This window comes from Tiliqua scincoides, chromosome 4, assembly GCF_035046505.1.
Source record: "Tiliqua scincoides isolate rTilSci1 chromosome 4, rTilSci1.hap2, whole genome shotgun sequence".
Taxonomy (NCBI): domain Eukaryota; kingdom Metazoa; phylum Chordata; class Lepidosauria; order Squamata; family Scincidae; genus Tiliqua; species Tiliqua scincoides.
Window position 1 is genome coordinate 103742167 of NC_089824.1, and position 13296 is coordinate 103755462.

Below are 13296 nucleotides of genomic sequence, written 5' to 3' on the forward strand. Positions count from 1 at the left end.
AAATAGTCAAGTGACAGATGTAATTCTGTCACTACCAGCACCACTTTCAGCAATTGTGCTGTCAGATTCAGACCAGCTCCTGCTCAACAGCAGATACTCACCCTTACAGTGGTCTTACTCTCTGGTTGAGTCCCATCTGGATAGGCCAACTATGGAGGCAAAGTAAAATGGTGTGCAGAAAGCTGTAATCCATAGTGGAATAATCCATAGTATTATTCCAGGAGCTCTTGATAAGAATAAATTGTACGTCATCCGTTGCAGAAATTTACAGCCCAATTCTATTGGGCTGCTTACGATGTCATAACACAATGTCGCGAAGGCCTTATGATGTCACAAAGAGTGGGGCCACAGGTGGCCTTTTCGAATCTGCCTTCCAAAATGGCTGCAGCAGCAGTGGCCTGCTCCAGCTCTTGGCTCTGTGGGGGTGCACTGGTAAGCTGGCGAGATGGGCATAACAGGGCAAAAAGAGCCTTACCTACCTCACAGGGTTGTTGTGAGGACAAAAGGAAGGGTTGAACTGTGTGCACCACTCTGAGCTCCTTGGAGGAAAGGTGGTATAAAAATGTCAAAAATAAATAAAATTATTGTGAATGAACTCCTCTATATAAACCATCATGGCATTGAGAAATATAAGCAAGCAGTAACTTACAAAAGCTTGTGTGTGATTCAGACCTTGTCTGCACATACTCAAAGACCAACTAGGGGCACAAGTTTTTTCTCCCTTTGTAGAGGGGCAGTACTCTTGTAGCCACGAAGTCATGGCCTGAAATCTTTCTGTCAAGTGTTGAGCAGATAATGTACATAGTGACAATTGCATTCCAATCTGTAGAGCTGCTCGCATTTCTTATTTGTCATGTTGAAAAATTGTATTCATTTGAATAATATTGGTGTCCTGTAGCATTGTCGATGCCTTAGAACAGTGGTTCCCAAACTGCTCCACAGCAAACTCACAGGGGTGCCAGAGGAAGTCCCCAGTGGCTTTTTCTTACCAGCTCTCCCAGGCAAGATTTTATGCCATTCAAGATGGGGGTGCCTGGGAGAGCCAGGCAATGGCACTGCCACAACAGAGCACCATGACCACAGAGTGCCAAGACCGCAATAAGTTTGGGAACCGTTGCTTGAGGATAAACTGTGTGATCACAGTGGTGGTGTGCTCAGTGGTATGTGCTCAGCCTCAGGAATGCTCAGAAGGAATGACTAGAAGCAGATACATAGTCAAAGCCAGGCAGCAATTAAACTCCAGATCTATAATCAATTAAAGGGAACACCAGCTTAAGCACTGTCCTCACACAACAGAGGAGATAATTCTATAATCAATGAAAGGGCTATAATTTCTATAATCTGAGCTATAGTCAATGAAAAGGAATAGGAATTTAAGCACTGTCCTCACACAATGTAGGAAATCATTCTGAAACAAGTGCTTCATTCAGCCTGGTGGACAGGGAATGGCTCTTGGGGTCAGACTACAGAACTCAGGCTACGGACAAACATATGTGTACAGGACTATGTGTCACATAGCACATGTGCAGCTTGGAAATACGAAAAGTTCAGCACAGAAAGCAGGAATGGCATCCCACAGGCAATGCAAACACTGTTACTGCTTCCACTATATCTACAGGCGGGAACTGAGTAGGAGAAGAAGTCCATCACAGCTCCCATAGCAATTGCCTTCTACAGTGCTGTCATGTACTGTGACTGAGCTGACAACAACAAGCAGATTGAAGCGGAGAGGAGTTTGCTACTCGATTGACATGGCAGTGGAATTTTCTCAGTGCTCCTTGTCCTGCAGCTGTTCCAGAGCAGTGATGGCAGCCAGAAAGGATTTGGGGGCAATTGTCGCACTACAAATTATGGACAACACCAATGTACATCAGCATAGTGCTACAGAACTTAGTGTGACATAAAAAGAGAGCTCCAAGCATGGCAATGGCTGCATCTTGGAAGATGCCTATCTCTTGATTAAAAAGGTTTTTCCTGATGTAAGCTTACAATAACTGATGGAGAGGGTACTTAAGTCACACTTTTGGGAAAGAGTGTTGTAAATCAGGCCTCAGCATTGTCTAAATATCAATAAAAATGATCTGTTTATATACCAATGTATTTCCACTTCTACATCTATTTCTACATTCTATATATAGTCTCTTATTCTTTAATATGTACTACACTTGCTTTCAGCTGGTGTGCTAGAAAGTGGCAGTGGGTCACAATGATGACAACTCATCTGATAGCTAGTTGGCCTTAATTATATTCCTACATAGTGTCATTTAATTAATGCGTTTGCTAAATATTACTGGTGTTTTATCATTCAGCATACAGATGAGAAGCCTCACGCTTCAGGCATGGCAGAACAACCAGTCATGCATGTCATAGGACTGCATATTCCTAACATTTTGTAAAGCTTGTGGGTAGCAGATGAACACTCAATAGCCACATGTTTGATTTTTGTATTGTTCCTCCTCCTGCCTCATCTGTGTTCACTGATAATAAAAATACAAGCAGTATCCATGCATCGACATCACCACCAGATGTGCCAAGAAGACAGGGTGATCCACATTTGAAGCATGGGACATGGATTCAGCTGTTGAGAAGTGCCCATTATTACCCAGAGTTCCTTAAAGAGTCATGGGCCCATTTGTGGGAGATCTGATAGTACATTGAGAGGTAGAGAGGTTGTACAATGAAGCCTTCCTCACAGAAAATCAGCAACAGGGTCAAACAATTGCTCAAGAGCGATAGGCTACCCAGGCCGAACTTGTGGGTATTAGCAGGATTCAGCACAGGAACTGAGATTTGTAAGGGGAACACCATATAACCAACCTCCCTGAGTTTATGCAAGGAAACAATGGAAGAAACAGACCGCTATGTAGCTCTCTGAATCACACAACTGCCACAGGTGATGGCACAGTGGAATTGCCATGGAACGGAATCTGGAAAAGAGCCAATGCAGCACCCTTTGGATCAATAAAATTGCCATGGGGCACAGCCAGTGGAGAGCTCCACAGGACTCCACAATCACCACAGCTAGGAGGAGGGGGAGATAGGAGTGAATGGATAAGACATTGTCATCAACAGCACTACAAACTGTGAAACAAGGCAGTGTTATCACAAAAGCCAAAATGTATATCACAGTGTTTTTTGTTGAGCATGCTTGAGATATCATCACTCCTGTAATGACAAATAAATTTTTGTTTGAATGAAAATAAACATTTTTCCTATGCAGTGCATGTTTTGATGCTATCCCACCTTTAATCCCTGGTTAAAGTGAAAAAAATTCATGTTGCAACCTCTGATGACCTGGCTGCTTTCACCTAGGACAAATGTTCAACATCCCTCTAATAATTCTGCAATTCATGCCCATCTCTCTTTAAAACTTCCCTTGAGTATTATAACAACATGGTGTCCTCCACTCATTACATAACTGGGGGCCAAACTACATGATGTTTGACCCCACCATGGTTCTAATAAAAAATTGAGTGCCTCCCCAAGTGTGCCATTTATATAGGGGGAAATCTTCCACTGAAAGCCATTGCAAGCTTTTTTCCTATTTGACATAATGTACAGGGAGGTGCATGGTCCCTACTGAAACCATGGCAGAGGCAACGTGGTAAAGTAGTAAAGTTCTTTGCCCCTACAGTTTTGCCACATTTGGGCCCTAGCCTGCATGCTCTAATTTAAAAATACGGGCAAAACAGAGGCCCAAACATGTGCTATATGTAACATGCAATTTGGCACTGAATGCACACCTATATATTACAGCAGCATTTGTCAACCACTGTGCCATGGCACATTGGTGTGCTGTGAATGGTCTGTGGGTGTGCCGCAGGAGGGTCATTTATTAGTAGGGCCATTGGGGGATGTGAGCACCCCCCCATCAGCAGTGCTGAGTGCCTTGTGAATTGTTAAAAAAAAAAACTGATGGTGTGTCTTGACCATTTTAGCACCTTGTCAGTGTGCCATGAGATGAAAAAGGTTGTTCCAGTCTGCTTCAGGCACCGCAAGGTGATAAATTAGTGCACAAAGTGCACACTAGTGCTTCTGTAAGTGTTCCGAGAACAGTGTTACGAAATGAACTCTTTCTGCTCATGACTCTTTGGATTTCAATCACTGTTTCTTTCATTTTTCTTCTTACAGCCTGTGCTGCCCCTTTGTACATGTCCTTAAGTTTCCTTTCTTTTCATCCTTTTCAAGTCCTTGATTTGATTTATTTTTAGAGGAAAAATTAAATAAATATCTTCCAGGGAAGGCTAGTGAACCTCTTCCAGCATGATTCTATCTGAGTTGTCATTATCTTTCTCTCTCTCCTTCTCCTCTACAGGATGAATACAAGCCTGACAAAGATCTTTCTGAAGTAGATCTGAAGAACGCTATCCGCATTCACCATGCCTTAGCCACAAAAGCCTCAGATTACAGCAAAAAATCCAATGTGTTGAAGCTGAAAACAGCGGACTGGAGAGTATTCCTCTTCCAAGCCCCGTAAGTACCACAGTAGAATGCATGTAGGTGAATTATGATTTGCGTTTACAACTAACACATAGTGGACCGTCCAGCCAATCTCCACATCAGGGGAACAAACCTTGTAGGGCATTCAGGGGCTTATTGCAACCACATTATAATGATGGTCTTATTATACCATTATACCATAGCCTTCCGAGACTGAAGGATGCCAACTAATAATGATGGGCACATCACCGCATTGTTTTAATTCTTAAAAGAGCACATTGGAATAGGCTGTGCTACCGCCTGCTGATGGGTTGATTGTAAAGTCAATCCTTGGCCTTTAATCACTTTTTTTGGGGTGTTCTTTTTCTGTGTCTCTAACCTTCCCTTCTCCAATCCTACCTGCTTTTCATAGAAGCAAAGGAGAAATGCTGTCCTGGATCCTGAGAATCAACCTGGTGGCGGCCATTTTCTCTGCCCCCGCATTTCCAGCTGCTATTTGCTCCATGAAGAAATTCTGTCGTCCCCTCCTGCCATCTTCCATAACCAAGCTCTGTCAGGTTAAAAAAAAAATATCTGTGTATGTTTGTGTAGGAAGAGCTGGAAACCAGCCAAGTACCACCTGCAGGACTCTGCAAGCTGAAAGTCACTTGTCAGCATCTGTCTTGTGTTATTCTGTTTCGTCACAAAAGTAGCATTTTCACAGAGAATCACACACATAGAAACAGGGAGGGATTGCAGGAAGTGAGTGTCGTGGTCCTCTTTGACCAAGCTGCCACATTTATCCACTTCTGGATGAAAATATAGGACGCTGGCTTCAAGTATTCCAATGTGGCAGGTGCTTCTGTTCCAGGACCTCTTTAGTTGCACATTTCCCAGCATGCACCATTCTTTGTTAACATGCACCCTCATAAAAATATTCCAACACACTGGCCTCTGTGCCACCTGAATCAGCCAGGCAGTGCAGTCTCTGCCCACACACCCCCACGCGCACCTCTCCTGTGGGTTGGGGCAGGTGGGCAAACAAATGCGTGAGCTTCCATCCCTCCTTCCTTTCACTTATGGAGATCACTGCATGCAGCTTCTTCACTCTGTGCCTCTTCTGTTTGAAATGAACAGGAGCAGGAGATGCTGGGAATGCCGCATCCCTGACTTGTGCTCACCCATTCATTTGCTCACCTGGTCTCCACGTGAGTATTATTGAGCTTTTTTCAGATACCTCAGTAGCATAAAATCAGTATTAAACAAAATAATGAATTGCACCAAGAAGAAGATTTCTGCTGGATGAGTGGACAGTACCACTTTTCTGTACTATGTTCTGAGGTGTATGAAAGTGTGTATCTTAGGTATGGTGAAATGCATACTACAGAAGGAGTACCCAATGATACATCTTGTTTGCAGTGAAATGCCTAATTGGAATTTGATGTTTCTCAACACGGTCATAAATTGTTTCATCTGTAATGAACATTTCATTGATTTATTGAATTATGAGCTGTAGACATTGCTCCATGTAAATGAACTCCAAAAATTATGATAATCAGCTTTTGATCTTCTTCAGATGCTTATATTTGGCAGCTCTATGTCATGAGAATTCGTGAATCAACATTATGAAGCCCTTCTTAGTGGAACCTGGGACCAATTTCATCTGACTTGTCTGAAATGTGGCAAATGTTTTTTTTTGTTTTTTTCGTTCTGAAAATATTCAGGCTGTTGAGATAAACTAGGTCACTCGCTCTCTCTCCAGGAGGAACAGCTGCAGTCTCATGAGAATAAAATGAGGCAGATTGCAGATGAGTTAACTGAGCATAAACTGCATCCAATAGTGAAAGGCCTCAAGTCAAAAGAAGCTGAAGAATATCGTTTGAAAGAGCATTACTTAATATTTGAGGTGAGCCTTCTTGTGTCTTTCAGCTGATACATGATCTGGGGACAAAGATAGGAGTTGATAAACTAGGAGAATGTGATAGGGCATGCATGAAGTTTATAAGGACTAGGGGGTCTGGGCAGCATCAAAAGTCAGGCACTGGTTGAGGGCCCAAGCCAGTCTGATTCCACCCTCTTACCATCTCTGACCCCAGTGCTCTTACCCCAGCCACCAACAATCCTTTGTAGCTATTCCTATATCGCGCTCTGAAAGGTGGTTCAGAGCGCGATACCATAGTCTTTTGAGACTGAAGGTTGCCAACAAGAAATTCCTATATCAAGAAATGATCATAGCTTAGATTGGAGACATCATGCATTGTGACTTTGTTCTCTCATAGTCTTCTAATTAACTCAAGAAAACTCTTTCTAAGGGCAATTAAGTCATTTCTGCCAAATGTTGCATATATGCAACAGGAATCAAATGTGTTCACCAGTGGGCTGAGCAGAAATGAGTTAAGTAGGCCAGATTTCACTCTTTGTTCCAAAGTAATGTTCCCACTGCTTGAACAGCAACTAGGCAAGAAAGAGACATTTGGAGGGTGCCTATTGGGTTACAAACACAAAGCAAACCACTGACTCATTTGTCTTCAAGGTCAACCTGTAGGTCTGTGTCACTAAGGATCAAAGTACACCAGCACCCTTATTGTGCAATGTGACCAGATGAGGGAGTATTAGTTTTGTTTATAAATAGCAATGGGAGAGATGACACTGTGAAACGGCAAAAATGTAGCTGGAGTTTGATTAGCACTGATCAGAGCAATGATCAATTTAGGCCGCAATCCTAACCCCTTATGTCGGTGCTTTCCAGCACCGACATAAGGGCAATGCAGCTCTGAGGTAAGGGAACAAACATTCCCTTACTTTGAGGAGGCCTCCGTGAGTGACACCCAACTGCAGGATGCAGCACACATCCCATTGGCACTGCTATGCCAGTGCTGGAAAGCACTGACATAAGGGGTTAGGATTGCGCCCTTAATTAATTTAGGCCGCAATCCTAACCAACTTTCCAGCACTGACATAAGGGCAATGCAACTCCAAGATAAGGGAACAAACATTGCCTTTTCTTGAGGAGGCCTCCATGATTGCCCCCCATTATTGCACATGCTCCACTGGCACAGCTATGCCAGCGCTGGAATGTTGGTTAGGATTGTACCCTTAATTAAGAACATAAAAACATAAGGAAAGCCCCACTGGATCAGGCCATAGGCCCATCTAGTCCAGCTTCCTGTATCTCACAGCGGCCCACCAAATGCCCCAGGGAGCACACCAGATAACAAGAGACCTCATCCTGGTGCCCTCCCTTGCATCTGTCCTTCTGACATAGCCCATTTCTAAAATCAGGAGGTTGCGCATACACATCATGGCTTGTACCCCGTAATGGATTTAGAAATCCCCGTAATGGATTTAGAAATTAATTAACTAATAGTGATAATATTTGTATAATAACCAGGTTATTTGGCATTTTTTCCTGATTTATGGATCATGTTTATTTTAGACATTTCCAAAGTCTGGAAGTCTTATGTTTCACTGCAAAGATGTCTAAAGACAAAAGACAAAAACAACCAAATGCAGAAAATAATGTACTGCGAAGCTCTAGAGGTTTTTAAATAATAATAATAATAATAATAATAATAATAATAATAATACATGTATTTATATACCATCTTTCTTGGTCATCAGATTTCTCTTCAGACTTTAATTCAAGGCGGTTTAAATAGGCAGACTGTTCTAAATCCTCGTAGGGATTTTGACAATTGAAGAAAGGTTCTGTCTTTCAAGAACCACACAACATTTCAGATGGATCTTTTGTGGTCTGGTTTCACTTTCTGGCCTCCAGATTCCTCCCACGCAGGCTGACAAGCAGCTCCTTCATCTCTCACTTGAAGGGCGGCCAAGACACTTTTTCGCTCACCAAAGAGCAGGTGGAATAACTCAGCTTGGCTTGTCAGCTGCTTCAAGGTCTCGCCATTCACGGTGCCGGTGGCCTCGAACTGGTGACCTGTGGATGTTATCTTCAGGCAAACGGAGGCTCTACCCTCTAGACCAGACCTCCTGTCCAGACATTAAATAAATGTCTGTGTTAAACTATCAAGATGAGCTGGCACTTTATTGAATTTCAAGCAATTCATTGCATCTATTACATCTCTAGTAGTAAGAGAAGCATTCATTATATCTTTCTCATGTCTTATATCATTCATGGTACAGTGTTATTATTAAAATAAATCAATACCTTGAGTAGGACAGTTTTCAGATGAATTCTGAGCAAATGCCACAAACATTTTGTTTTTATAAATTAACCATTATATTACCTCTATGCGACCTCTATTACCTCTATGCTGCTGCATAGAGATAAGTAATATTTAATTCATATTACTTGTATTACGGGCAGGCCTCCTGATCCCCCCCTCCAGCACTGGATGCAGAGCACACTCTATACTAGCTCATCAGCATCAATGCATCATTGATGCATCAGTATCAGTGCATCATTGATGCATTAGCATCAATGGTGGGTGATAGGATTGGGCAGAAAAAGCTAGTTTTAAATTATGTATCTCAAAATGTAACTTGACAGTCTAACAAACAGTATTGAAAAGCACACATCATATAGGTAGACTTCTCAGGAGCGAGGTTTACTGGTAGCCTTGACTCCTTGCACTTGGGATGCTGTCATGAATAGGCTCAAGGAACCCTGAGATGTAGTTCCCAGGGCATCTTATATCCATACTAAAGTGCCCTGGAGAATTATACTTCCTTTGGCCCTGGAGCCCTGGCTGCTTCTGTTGTAGTATTCAGGGCACTAGAGAGGCCTCTCACTTCCCCACTAGACCCACCCTATATTTAAATATATCAAATGTATGTATTTATTCAAATATTTGTACTCCATCTTTCCCCTCCCAGATGGAAGCTCTTAAGACAGTTTACAATAAGTTAAAAATCAGTAGAAAGAATACTCAGATGAAACAAAATTAAATCATGGAAGCAGAGTAAAAACCATCAATAAAGAGTTTTATTGACCCTTTTAAAATAAAAGGGTCTTTTAAAATAAAAACAGCGTATTTTATTTTTGACCTGCATTTCCAACAGATTTCCAATAATACAGTGTTTTCCTTTTTAAAATTACATTTAAACGCATAATAAGATATATAGGCTAAGTTCCCATTTTTGGGGACAACACATTAGATAGCTAATGAATAGTGGCTTTCAGTACTTTGCCAATCAGCCTTTTCCTTTTTGTATTACTATTCTTTTGATTCTGTTTTTGTTTAAATAATCCATATAAATTAGTTATTTCGGCCAATTTCTCACTTAAGATTTTCTTCTCATCATAGTGGAAGAGATTCCAATAGAAGCCCAATGCCAGGGGGCTCATTTGCTTTATGAATGGGCTAGCCCTGTCTTGTTGGCTTATTGGTTCTCTCAGTAAGCACTTTTGGGGACTCTTTTGGCACTGTATTAGAAGAACCATCATTGAATGACCAGTTGCAGTGGGACTACTTCTGAGAAGAGCTGCCAAGGATTGGGTTGTCCTGGTAACCCTCGCAACTGCTGTGGGTGACCCTCCTCCCTCTTGCCGCTTCCGTCCCTGCTCTCTCGCAGTCCCTCCCACCCCCTCCCGCCCTGTTTGCCGATGGGATGGACAGCAGGGAAGTCTTAAAGGAGTACTTAAAGGAGTCTTAGAGGAGACACACACCCTGGCAGCAGCCCTGTTTTCGTCTGTGGCGCCACGGCGGGCTTTTTAAAGGGGGGGCAACTTGACTCAAGTCCTGTTGAGTCGCGAAGAGGTGACTTGGCGACTCAGAAAGTGCCCCCATTATGACTCTTTTTTGAGTTGAGTCACAGGGGGCAGAGACTCTAGACCGATTCAAGTCAAGCCACACTGGATTTTCCCATCCCTGATAATATCTGTATCTTTCACATATATCACAAGCCACTTTAGATTTGGCCCATCTTTTTGTCATTTGTTTACTTGTTTTCTTGAGCAACTTGGTTTCTTAGGGAAGATCATATCAACTTGCCCCCAAATTATTTATTTTGATCCTTTCATGCGTTCCTTTTACATGACTTGAAGCATCAATTTCCCTTTCCACAATTTGTTCTCCACAGAAAAGTCGCTATGAAACATATACAAGCCTCCTGAGTGCAAAGATAAAGGCCAGAACAGACGATCTGGAAAAAATCGAAGCCAGCCTTTTCGTAACGGAAACTGAAGATATCTCCTTGAGGAAGACTTATTCTAGTCCTTCTATAAGCCAAGGACAGTTGCCTGCAAACAGCAAAACGGAAAAGGACATCATAGAACAAAATACTTCAGATGCCCAATAAGTGCGGTGCAGGTAACCAAGAAGTGATAGCTGGTACTCCTTGACTATGAGATATGAGCACAACTCTTTCTAGGATGTACATGATGTACATCACGGCAACACAAATAGTTCAGCAGAAAGAATTCAAAGAAGCTTTAGTTTACATTAAGTCTCTTCTGGTGCTTTGGTGTTGTTCAGGATCATAGACTGTCAACATCAGTGATCACTTAGACATTTCTTTGATGGCTGTCAGTCTATGTGCATGCAATAAAAGGACATGTTCTCTGTACAAGGGCTGGGCTGCCCTTTTATCAGCTGCTCTTCTTTGTGAATACTCAAAGGATTTTCCAATGAGCGATTCCTACGGTACCTGGCAACATGGAGACATGACCAAGTCTGCTCCTTGATTTTGAACAACCACAGGACTTGCCATGCCACCAGTCCTTACAATGTACAAGTCAAGAAGTACTGAGACACCAAATGTGCAGAAACAATGGACAGAATTGCTACATGGTGCCGTGATAACAGGCTCTGCCATGAGCAGTGTGTATGTTGACTCAAACAGCTGCTATCACTTGAACTCAGTGAGTGGCACATTCATCCCAAGAACTACATGACTTGCCCCACTGCCAAAACTAGATACAGGTTTAAATATACAACTGTGCAAAGGTGAGATAGCTCAAAGTAGTGACCAGAAAGAAAAGGACTTTTGCGATACAGGGATCTTAGCAATGCTAAGTAATGTTTTGAAAATGTAGTTGCTGAATTAACATGGCTTTTTTCTGTTTTGTAACAAAATCCCATCTGGCTTTGCTGCAGTACAGGCTCTGCCGTTGCTATGCGCTCAACTGCCATAAATGGCTGATTCACCGCTGCTTCTCTTGTGCCCGTCCCTTCTGCTTCTGCTTTCTGGGCATCCGAGCAATTGTAAGCTTAGCTACATGTGTGGGGAGGGTGGGAAACTGAGCCGCTGATCACAGATCGTTGTATGTACTCCATTTTGCTGTGCGCATAAATATACTCACTTAAAGGGATGTTGTGCTTCTCTTCCTTTCTTGCCGTGGTAGGAGTGCATTTTCCACTGCTTTGTCAAGGCCTTCAGCACTTTATTTCCCGATTGATTCATTCTCATCTTTTTTTCTAGACACGATCAATCAAGTTCCAGTTTTAAAGGATCTTGTAGCTGCTAATTACAGTGATTTACAGTTTATATTTTTGCAGCTTTTTAAAATAAAAAAGGTTAATAAAGAGATTTGTTTGGGTTCTCACAGCTTTTGAGAATTTATAAATGATTGCGTTTCCATGTTTCTTACCTCTGAGAAGCCGCCACCCTCTTTTGCCGCCCCCTTTTTTTAATCTCTTTGTTTTCTGTACAGTTTGATAGTTTTATTTGAAAGGATGCACTAAGAATCATGTACAAATGAATACATAAAGATGAACCTGTTAATAAAGAGAATTAAATCAGTGGTGTGTCTGAGACTCCTTTGCATTATAGTTAACCTCTCAGCAGCACCCATTTCCACTGAGTCAGCCGGACTGTCTATAGATGAACGGACTACCCACATTCACGCTTGCAGAAAGCAGTGGTTTTCACTTTTAAAATGGCAATTTGAGAAACCAGTACCATGAAAACACTAGGTGGAAGAGTGAACCTCCCCTTTCCTGCACAACCTGGTCCTGACCAGAATCCTTTGCTTCCTCCCTCCGGATTGGCCAGTTTTAACAACAACAGCAACAAAAACAAAAGAGTGTCCAGTGGGAAGTACTCTTTAACAATATGTGTTTGCTCTTAGGTCTAATTTGACCCAATTTGTTTTTGGTGTCATAAGACTCTTGGTTGCCTTTTGTACCATATCAGGTGGCTGAGGCCACCTCTTCCTACAGCCTTGCCTGCCTTTTAAAAACTATTGGACAGGAAAATGTTTGTGTGCAGTAAAGGACTTTCCAGCTGAGAAGAACCTTCAGGTGCTCTACTTTTCTTGCTCCGATTCTCAGACTTCTGGGTCTGCACAAACTCTGCTCTCTGATCATTTTCTCAACAACAACAACATGCCCAGATTTCCCACATCGCCCTAGGGTCCGAATTACTTCCTTGTTAAAAATGTTCTTGCTTCTCGCTTCCTCCTCCCTCCACACTTTCCCTTCCACCGCAAGATAAGTGTGCAGTAGCTCTGCCTAAGCTGCAGGGCCCTCAAATGCCGACTATCTTTCTGCAAGCTCTGTTCCCCAGACTTCCTGGCACCAAGGAACCTGGAGCTCCCTACACACCCAGGTAGGTACCTGTCAGCCCCTGCTGTTCAGCAAGTGGGACAGGCCAATTATTCTGCTCCCCAGAGCATCTGGAGAGAAATCCCACAACTGTCAAGTTATACCTTTGCCAGGGCATCTCAAAGATAATATCACACTCGTGAAACAGACATAAAGCAGCAGGACGAAGAAGAAAATTATCTTAGTCACCTTCAGAGAAATCTGGTTGAAACCACAGTTTGCAGTTTCACAAAACACCTCATCAGGTTATCAGGTCTGAAAGAGGGGACAAGGTTCATGTGGAAAATGTTTGGTTTGGGCCTGCAGGAAAGGACATGTGCTACACCTGACAGCAGGGAATGGAAGAGAAGCAGAGGAGAGAGGAAGA

The 13296-nt window shown here is 42.6% G+C and overlaps 1 protein-coding gene across 1 annotated transcript in view; it reads left to right on the forward strand.

The window, feature by feature from the left end:
* The window catches only part of PSD2 (pleckstrin and Sec7 domain containing 2), a 56819-nt gene extending 46136 nt beyond the window's left edge, over positions 1-10683 (forward strand). Inside the window, exons 11-14 of the mRNA XM_066624203.1 lie at positions 4316-4473; positions 4853-4997; positions 6182-6325; positions 10465-10683. Coding sequence (XP_066480300.1) covers positions 4316-4473; positions 4853-4997; positions 6182-6325; positions 10465-10683 — 666 coding nt within the window. The remainder of the gene's footprint in view (positions 1-4315; positions 4474-4852; positions 4998-6181; positions 6326-10464) is intronic.
* Positions 10684-13296: the final 2613 nt, after the last annotated feature.